Source organism: Mizuhopecten yessoensis, unplaced genomic scaffold, assembly GCF_002113885.1.
Source record: "Mizuhopecten yessoensis strain PY_sf001 unplaced genomic scaffold, ASM211388v2 scaffold10343, whole genome shotgun sequence".
In the NCBI taxonomy this organism is placed as follows: Eukaryota; Metazoa; Mollusca; class Bivalvia; order Pectinida; family Pectinidae; genus Mizuhopecten; species Mizuhopecten yessoensis.
The window spans coordinates 143301-153993 of NW_018408499.1; the positions used below are offsets into that span (position 1 = coordinate 143301).

At 37.3% G+C, this 10693-nt stretch overlaps 1 protein-coding gene across 1 annotated transcript in view; it reads left to right on the forward strand.

Moving 5' to 3' along the window:
- The window catches only part of LOC110460254 (serum paraoxonase/arylesterase 1-like), a 46055-nt gene that overhangs the window by 13443 nt on the left and 21919 nt on the right, over positions 1–10693 (forward strand). Inside the window, exon 2 of the mRNA XM_021513072.1 lies at positions 3926–4067. Within this exon, the coding sequence (XP_021368747.1) occupies positions 3988–4067 (80 nt within the window). The 5' untranslated portion in view covers positions 3926–3987. The remainder of the gene's footprint in view (positions 1–3925; positions 4068–10693) is intronic.

Genomic DNA, 10693 nt, shown 5'->3' on the forward strand with positions numbered 1-10693 from the left:
AGAGGCCAAGAGGACGATATGTCATAACTTCACACATACAGAGGCCAAGAGGACGGTATGTCATAACTTCACGCATATAGAGGCCAAGAGGACGATATGTCATAACTTCACACATACAGAGGCCAAGAGGACGGTATGTCATAACTTCACACATACAGATGCTAAGAGGACGATATCTCATAACTTCACACATACACAGATATGTCACTTAGTGCTATAGATATTTAAGTAGCTTAACGTGTTATCGGCAGTGCTATGTATATCATGACAAGTATGTTCTGTGCGTTTTCTCAGAAAGTATACATTGGATTCCAATGAAACTTCACATGAGTATTGATGCATATACCTAGATGTCTAGCTTTTTTTTTTTAGCTGAGCATCCAAGATTGCCGCTGCAGCCTCTGATATATTAACACATTTAAAGGTGTACGTCAATGTGATGCCATGTGCCCCTCTCTTTTTCTGATATTGCTTAAGCTTGATATTAAAGTATATAATGGCACTATCAACTCTACCCTGACACCTCTTTTGCATCTTTGCGACTATGGGGATAGTTTGAGGGAATTCTGTAATGGTCCCCCATTACAATTAGTACTTGTTTCTAATTATGATTTGAACGATCTTTTCCTAACTCGCGACTCAGTTGATATTGCCCGTAAACGTTTTACGGAGTTTTTTCTGAATTTTGCAAATGTATGTATTCCATCTAAAGTAGTCACTTTAAGACCAAATGACAAACCTTGGATGACCTCCGAATTCAGAAAAAAATGAGAACTAGAGATTGGTTGTCACGATGTCAACCAAGCTTCTTTCAGATTTTTTTAATTTAAGTCTCAACGCAATCAGGTTAACAACATTAGAAAAAGTTCCCGTTTTATATTTTATAAAAATGTTCAAGGTATATTTGAAGAGTAATCGTCCTCTGATCCAAAATCTTCTTGGATAGTTATTGAACTGCTAATGAAATCAACTGGTACTTCACAATATATACCCACTCTTGTAGATCCTCATAATAACAGTGTTGTTACTTATGACGAAGACAAATTTTAATCATTAAAAGACCATTTTTTAAATATTACACGAGTGGATGATAGTAACACTGTAACATATTATTGAGCCAAAAACTATCAAACTGTTTAGTTCTATTAGAGTAAACAATAATGAAATTTAAGACGTTCTACAGATATTGAAGCTCGGAAGGGCCTCGGAAATACCTCACAGTCTGTTTATATTCCACTTAAAATTATTTTAAATATGTCTTTATTGACAGGTATTTTTCCAGCCACTTGGAAAAAAGACAAAGTCATGCCACTGTTTAAAAAGGTGATAGACATTCTCCTTCTACCTGTTGGCCGTTTTCTCTTTTATCTACTATTGAAAAGATAGTAAGCGAGTAATCTTAAAACACCTACATAATTATTTCGGAGACTCATTGTTTTATAAGCACCACTCTGGTTTTATGCGTGCTCATTCTACTGTATATCAGCTCATTGAAATTTATCACAACATTTGTATTGCTTTTGAGGGGAAAACACGCATAGATGGTATTCTGTTATATTCTCATGGCTTTTGATCGGGTTTGGCATAAAGGTTTCATGGTAAAGGTAAAATCTTACGGAATTCTTAATGTGTTAGAAAATTATGTTTTTGTAGGCAACAGAAAATTTACTTAAATAATTCTTATTTTCAATAAGGTTTTAACGAAGCAGAGCTTCCTCAAATTTCCATTTTTGGACCGCTTTTGTTTTTAATATACATTAATGATATTGCCGATGTCTTTGAATCAGTTGCTAGTCTTTTTGCAGATGATACCTCTTTATTACAGTCTACTTTTTTCTTGTCTTGAAATCCAAACAGTATTAAAAACGAATCTTGAGTCTTTAAAGTTATGGTCAAAAACTTGGTTTGTACTGTAACATTTAACCCAGACGAAACCGAGAAAATATTTATTTCTAATTTTATTGACATAGATGAAGATTTAGAATTAAAAAATTTAATGGAAAATAGTAAAAAATTTACAGATCATCATAAGCACCTGGGATTAGTTTGTAATTCAAACGCAAAGTGTGTGTGTGTGGGGGGGGGGATCATATTAATGCCATTTGTAGTTCTGTTATGAAGAAAATTAACGTCTTACAAAGATTGAAATATTTGCGAATTAGAAATAGTCTTTTAAAAATTTATAAATCATTCATTTTGCCTGTTTTAGAATATGCTTGTGAATTACGGCATGGTTGTTCTAAAATTGAATTAGAAAAGTTAGAGAAAGCCAGATGAGAAGTCGCTCGTAATATATCCGGCCTTCCATCAAAGATCTACATTTTGAAACAAGTTTAGAAAGTCTTCCAAATCGTCAAAAACGTAGAAATCCTCAACTTTTCATATAAAATGCACAACAAGTTAACTCCGTATTATAAAAACGATTCCCTGCCACCCACTATTGCGGAAAATAACAGGTACACTTTTAGAAATAACAGTGACTATAGAGTTCCTCTATTTGGGTTTTCTCTTACAAATCTCTCCTTTATACCGTCCATTCTTCGTAGCTGGGACTCGTTAGATCTACTAGTACGATCGTTGCCTTCTATACATTTATTTAAAATATGTCTTACTTTAAATGTACAACCATCCCCTCCTATCTACTTCAGTTTTGTAGAACGTAAATTGAATAGTATACATACTAAACTGAGGTACAAGTGTAGTTCCCTTAAGTATGACCATTACAGAGTTAATCTTGTCGAAAGTCCAGTTCGTATCTGTGGACATCCATGGGGGAATGACTTTCACTTTTTCTTTTGAGTGTCAACGTTTTTGCAATGCAAGGCGTATTTTGTTTCAAAATTTGAATGCCTTAAGAATAGACTTAAACTTAGAGCTTTTTTTGTTTGGTAGCTCAGATATTTCGGTGGACTTTTTACTTTTACGATTTTAGACATGTGCATCACTTCATTAAATACACCAATAGATTTTGAACGGTGTTTTTTTATATCGTGTATTCGTACCTGTGTGAATATTATATATTTCTACTTCATGTTTATGCCTATTATCATTGTTGTCATGTAATTGTAAATGTATGACGGGAGAAGGCTGTGATATGTTGTAATAACTTGTGCCCAATCCCTCGTTCAATTGTATTGGCAATAGAATATGTTTAAAGTTATCGAACATTACCGGATATCATTGGACGTAACTGGTAGTTATCACAAATAACCAGTACTTGTCAGACATAGCCGGTAGTTAGGAATAGTTTTGAGATGAATATTATAAACGATTTCTGTTAAAAAGAAATTATGCAACAGAACGTTTTCAAACTAAATTATGTAACTGTTCACCTACCATGATTATTATCTGCAGGTTAGTGACCTGTAGTAAGGAGAGTATTACTATAAGTATTAATCAAAATTCATCATCTTAATTGCATTTTTAATCCATGCTTTGCAATGCACAAATTGCAAAAGAGGCGAGTAGCTTGCCAAATATATTTTTTACTCTTTCAAAGAACAATATATACGGAAAATGTTAAAAAAAAATATGAAATAAACAAATAACAATGCGCGATGGAGTCAAAATTCAAGGTATAATTTAATGACGAGAAAAGATATCTTAATCTTCAGTCCGAATCGGCTCTGACCTTTGACCCCTATGCTTGAGGCCGCACTGCCGACTGAGTAGGGCGTGATAAGACCCTAAAACAGTGAACTGTGTATCAACTTGTTAGCTTGTTATACACGTGTTTATTTACATGGAGGCTTCTTTTAGTAGTTGATTATAAATTTTAGGACATTGTCAGTTTTTTTCATATATGAATTTCACGAAGTCTTACATGGAAATTATATTAAATATTAAATGTATATTTTGAATTGATTTATTTAATTGGTTTTGTTAAGTTAACAAAGCTAACTAGGCAATACTTACACCAATACAGGGGCAGTCTAACACACTTGGTCACCCGATCAGCCACGTCTGTTTTCGTCACAAAAGACCAAAATGCAGTGGATGACAATGCTTAGGACCATCATCACGATTGGAGTGTTATCTGTGATAGCAAATCATGCTGTCCGATATTAGTATGTATATGTATTACCGATATTTATAAACATGCTGTCCGGTATTAGTATGTACATGTATTACCGATATTTATAAACATGCTGTCCGGTATTAGTATGTACATGTATTACCGATATTTATAAACATGCTGTCCGGTATTAGTATGTACATGTATTACCGATATTTATAAACATGCTGTCCGGTATTAGTATATACATGTATTACCGATATTTATAAACATGCTGTCCGATATTAGTATGTATATGCAATACTGATATTTATCAACACGTTATATGATATAAGTATAAGTTTGTATCTAATGCATTTTCCATAATAATGTCAAAACAATCAATTTATTGAAAAATCCCACATAAACGTATATCTTCAGTGAAGTTCACTGCAGTTAATATATAAAAAATGTTCTCTTCAAAATCGAATACACATGTATATTTACATTTGCATGGCATTGTCACTATATAGCCTCTTTGAGAGCTGTGTCGTTGATGGGACTTTAATTACCATGCATCACAGACACAATTCTTAGCGTATTAATACAACACTGACCGGAACTACAATATCCAATATAAATAAACATGACGGCTGCTGAAATATCGTTGGGCATTGTGAGATTTGACAATGCCATTGTAAATTTATGTGCAAAATAAAAAATAAAATAAAAAACACTTTTATTACAACGAATACAAGACCAATGTCTGCAATATCGTACAAAATGCACATCCGTTGAAATCACCAATGCCGGCAATGGAAACAACTTTAACGCTCATGCAATTTATCCGAAATATCGTCTGTTACACTGCACTGATCAACAGGGGTTCGTTACAAATGTCTGAAATACACATATTATATAGACCTACTGACACATATGTTACAGACCTACTGATATGAGTCACAGCACACATAAACATTTCAGACATTTGTAACGAACCTGTGCTCCGTCGCAAGATCACTCACTTCAAACGCTATCTTTCACGCGTCTCGCATCCACCATTCCTCAGTTTCTGACGACATGTCAAATAACGAGGATGTTGTAATTCTACCGACTGTTGCCAGGTTCCCATACAATCAACAAATACATTCACGCCTGGATTCTTCACAAAATGAGCAAAGAGAAAAGTTCGAATTAACTTCCAAAAATAACTCCCTCGTGGAGGGCAAGGTCGGATTTACGGTGTTCACTGTATTTGTCCATGCGCGAAATTTGTTCCGGGGAAAAATCGAAACAATTTCAAATATTACTTTCAGCTCAGAGTTCTATTGATAAACTTAAATCACCCTATAGACATATCATACGCAATTTTATTGATACTGAATTGTGGATTAAAATTGAAGTGTTTGTTAAAATTTCAAAGTACTACTTTGTTTGCCAATCAGCACGCGACAATGCGCTGTTCAAACTATTGAACGAAATTGTGTGGACTGTCGATAAGGCGGGCATTTTTAATTTTAAATATAAATTATAAGTTAAAAAAGAACATAAGAGGCATAGAAAACGTAAATATAAGTATTGAACTGTTTTTGTATGGTATTTATGATCTATTTAAATGACATAGCTTTGCAAGCAAACAAATCATAATGCGCGCTAAATAAAGTATGATATCAACCAATCAGAACAGTACTGTCTATTCACTGAATCTTAGCAAATATTTGCAAAAAGTAAGTATATTAATACAATTAAACAGTGAGTTGTATTGTTGCCTTGACGTTATAAGAATTTGGCACCAACGTGTATGTCTTTTTATTTCCTGCACTTGTAGACATCAATATTTTCGTGGTATTTTTACCTTATTCTATAAAACCTTAAACATATGATTCCATATAACAGACACTCTATTTTCAGTATAGTTATCTGACAAACGTACGGTTTACAATCAAGATCGTACTTCATTGAACGAAATCTTGTTCTTGTGTTATGACGTTGTGATATTTTTTGTCATTGTGTTATGACGTTGTGATATATTTTGTCTGGTGTTATGACGTTGATATATTTTGTCTGGTGTAATAACGCTGTGATTTATTTTGTCATTTTGTAATGACGTTGTGATATATTTTGTCATTATGTTATGACGGTGTGAAATATTTTGTCTGGTGTTAGCACGGTGTGAAATATTTTGTCTGGTGTTAGCACGGTGTGAAATATTTTGTCTGGTGTTAGGACAGTGTGAAATATTTTGTCTGGTGTTAGGACGATGTGAAATATTTTGTCTGGTGTTAGGACGGTGTGAAATATTTTGTCTGGTGTTAGGATGGTGTTAAATATTTTGTCTTGTGTAATGACGTTGTGATTTATTGTGACAGAGAAATATCCAACCCGAGAGCCTCGAGGGTTAGACAACCAAAAATATCTCCCCGAGGGTTGGAGATTTCTCTGTTACACCCTCATGGAAGGGGATGATTCTTTTTCTCCCATCCTATTATTTTAGTCACAACTCCACCGACAGTAGTCTGCAATGTTTGTAAAGAAAACACATTTGGGGTATGCATATCGTCATTCACGTTTGATGACGTCACAATTACCGGTGACACGATTTATGACCTCACAATTGAACACGTGCTCATCGGCACGAGGCTATCATCTCCTAGGGAGTGACAATCTGATCATTTCCGGTTTAAACGGGAGACACGCCTGTGAAGGTTGGAAGAAATATCGTTGTGATATATTTTGTCCTGTGTTAAGGATGTACTCTTCTGAGGTTTCAATCACGTTCAAGACTCGTTTTGATCTGGTGTAATGGGTTTTTGTAATATTTAACAAATTATGATCAAGTGTATTAGCAAACACGCGTCTGAAAAATACCTAGGTTATACACAAGTGTCCTACCCTTTGTTATACACAAGTGTCCGGCCCTAGGTTATACACAAGTGTCCTACCCCTAGGTTATACACAAGTGTATACACAAGTGTCCTACCCCAAGGTTATACACAAGTGTTTGTCCCTAGGTTATACACAACTGCCCTACCCCTAGGTTCTACACAAGTGTCCTACCTCTAGGTTATACACAGGTGTCCTATTCTAGGTTATACACAAGTTATACACAAGTGTCCTGTTTATACACAAGTGTCCTGTTTATACACAAGTGTCCTCTAGGATATACACAAGTGTCCTACGCTAGGACATACACAAGTGTCCTGCCCTATGTTATACACAGGTGTCCTACCCCTAGGTGTTATGACGTTGTGATATTTTTTGTCTGGTGTTATGACGTTGATATATTGGTATTAGTATGTACATGTATTACCGATATTTATATACATACTAATACCGGACAGCATGTCTAGGGGTAGGACACTTCTGTATAACCTAGGGCAGGACTCTTGTGTATAACCTAGGTATTTTTCACACGCGTGTTTGCTAATACACTTGATCTTAATTTGTTAAATATTACAAAAACCCATACACTAGTGTATAACCTAGGATAGTACACTTGTGTAGAACCTAGGGGTAGGGCAGTTGTGTATAACCTAGGGACGGACACTTGTGTATAACTAACCTAGGGGTAGGACTCTTGTGTATAACCTAAGGTAGGACACTTGTGGATAACCTAGGGCCAAACACTTGTGTATAATCTAGGGGCAGGACACTTGTGTGTGACATAAGGCAGGACACTTTTGCATAACCTAAGGCATGACACGTGTGTATAACCTAGGGCCGGACCCTTGTGTATAACAAAGGGTTATACACAAGTGTCCCGCCCTAGGTTATACACACGTGTCCTACCCATAGGTTATACATAAGTGTCATGCCTTAGGTTATGCAAAAGTGTCCTGCCTTAGGTCATACACAAGTGTCATGCTTTAGGTTATACAAAAGTGTCCTGCCTTAGGTCATACACAAGTGTCCTTCCCTAGGTTATACAAAAGTGTCCTCCCCTAGGTGATACACAAGTGTCCTACGCTAGGACATACACAAGTGTCCTGACCTAGGTTATACCCAAGTGTCCTACCCCTAGGTTAGTTATACACAAGTGTACTACCCCTAGGTTATACACAACTGCCCTACCCCTAGGTTATATACAAGTGTCATGCCTTATGTCATACACTACACAAGTGTCCTGCCTTAGGTCATACACAAGTGTCATGCCCTAGGTTATACAAAAGTGTCCTCCCCTAGGTGATACACAAGTGTCCTACCCATAGGTTATACACAAGTGTATACACAAGTGTCCTATCCTAGATTATACACAAGTGTCCTCTCGGTTATACACAGGTGTCCTGCCCTTGGTTATACACAAGCGTCCTGCCCCTAGGTTATACACAGGTGTCCTATTCTAGGTTATACACAAGTGCCCTACTCCTAGGTTATACACAAGTGCCCTCCCCCTAGGTTATACCCAAGTGTCCTACCCCTAGGGTATACACAAGTGTCATGCTTTAGGTTATACAAAAGTGTCCTCCCCTAGGTGATACACAAGTGTCCTACGCTAGGACATACACAAGTGTCCTGCACTAGGTTATACACAAGTGCCCTACCCTAGGTTATACGCAAGTGTCCTGCCCCTAGATTATACACAAGTGTCCTCTAGGCTATACACAAGGGTCCTACCCCTAGGTTAGTTATACACAAGTGTACTACCCCTAGGTTATACACTTTTGTATAACCTAAAGCATGACACTTGTGTATGACCTAAGGCAGGACACTTTTGCATAACCTAAGGCATGACACGTGTGTATAACCTAGGGCGGGACACTTGTGTATAACTTGTGTATAACCTAGAGGACCCTTGTGTATAACAAAGGGTAGAGGTTATACACAAGTGTATACACAAGTGTCCTATCCTAGATTATACACAAGTGTTTGGCCCTAGGTTATACACAACTGCCCTACCCCTAGGTTATAAATAAGTGTCCTGCCCTAGGGTATACACAAGTGTCCTATCCCTATGTTATACACAAGTGTCCTGTTTATACACAAGTGTCCTCCCCTAGGTTATACACAACTATGTTATACACAGGTGTCCTATTCTAGGTTATACACAAGTTATACACAAGTGTCCTATCCTAGATTATACACAAGTGTCCTCTAGGATATACACAAGTGTCCTGTTTATACACAAGTGTCCTGTTTATACACAAGTGTCCTCTAGGATATACACAAGTGTCCTGGCCTAGGTTATACACAAAGTGTAATGCCTTAGGTTATACAAAATTGTCCTGCCTTATGTCATACACTACACAAGTGTCCTGCCTTATGTCATACACTACACAAGTGTCCTGCCTTATGTTATACATAAGTGTCCTACCCTAGGGCATACACAAGTGTCCTACCCCTAGGGTATACACAAGTGTCCTATCCTAGATTATACACAAGTGTTTGTCCCTAGGTTATACACAACTGCCCTACCCCTAGGTTATAAACAAGTGCCCTACCCCTAGGTTCTACACAAGTGTCCTACCATAGGTAATACACAAGTGTCCTGCGCTAGGTTATTCACAAGTGTCATGCCTTATGTCATACACTACACAAGTGTCCTGCCCATTTATTTTGTCCTGTGTTAAGGATGTACTCTTCTGATGTTTCAATCACGTTCAAGACTCGTTTTGATCTGGTGTAATGGGTTTTTGTAAGATTTAACAAATTATGATCAAGTGTATTAGCCAACACGCGTCTGAAAAATACCTAGGTTATTCACAAGTGCCCTACCCTAGGTTATACGCAAGTGTCCTGCCCCTAGATTATACACAAGTGTCCTCTCGGTTATACACAGGTGTCCTGACCTAGGTTATACCCAAGTGTCCTGCCCCTAGATTATACACAAGTGTTTGGCCCTAGCTTATACACAAGTGTCCTCTAGGATATACACAAGTGTCCTGCACTAGGTTATACACAAGTGCCCTACCCCTAGGTTATAAACAAGTGCCCTACCCCTAGCTTATACATAAGTGTCCTGCCCTAGGTTATACAGAAGTGTCCTACCCCTAGGTTAGTTATACACAAGTGTCATGCTTTAGGTTATACAAAAGTGTCCTGCCTTATGTTATACATAAGTGTCCTGCCCTAGGATATACACAAGTGTCCTGTCCTAGGTTCCTAGGTTATACACAAGTTTCCTACCCCTAGGTTATAAACAAGTGCCCTACCCCTAGGTTATATACAAGTGTCATGCCTTATGTCATACACTACACAAGTGTCCTGCCTTAGGTCATACACAAGTGTTTGGCCCTAGCTTATACACAAGTGTCCTCTCGGTTATACACAGGTGTCCTAAACCTAGGTTATACACAAGGGTCATGCCTTAGGTTATACAAAAGAGTCCTGCCTTATGTCATACACTACACAAGTGTCCTGCCATAGGTTCTACACAAGTGTCCTACCCCAAGGTTATACAAAAGTGCCCTACCCTAGGTTATACACAAGTTATACACAAGTGTCCTACCCCTAGGTTATACACAAGTGTCATGCCTTAGGTTATACAAAAGTGTCCTGCCTTATGTCATACACAAGTGTCCTGACCTAGGTTATACACAAGTGTCCTACCTCTAGGTTACACACAAGTGTCCTACCCCTAGGTTATACACAAGTGTCCTACCCCTAGGTTATATACAAGTGCCCTACCCCTAGGTTATACACAAGTGTCCTACCCTGGGTCATACACAAGTGTCCTGCCCTAGGTTATACACAAGTGTCCTA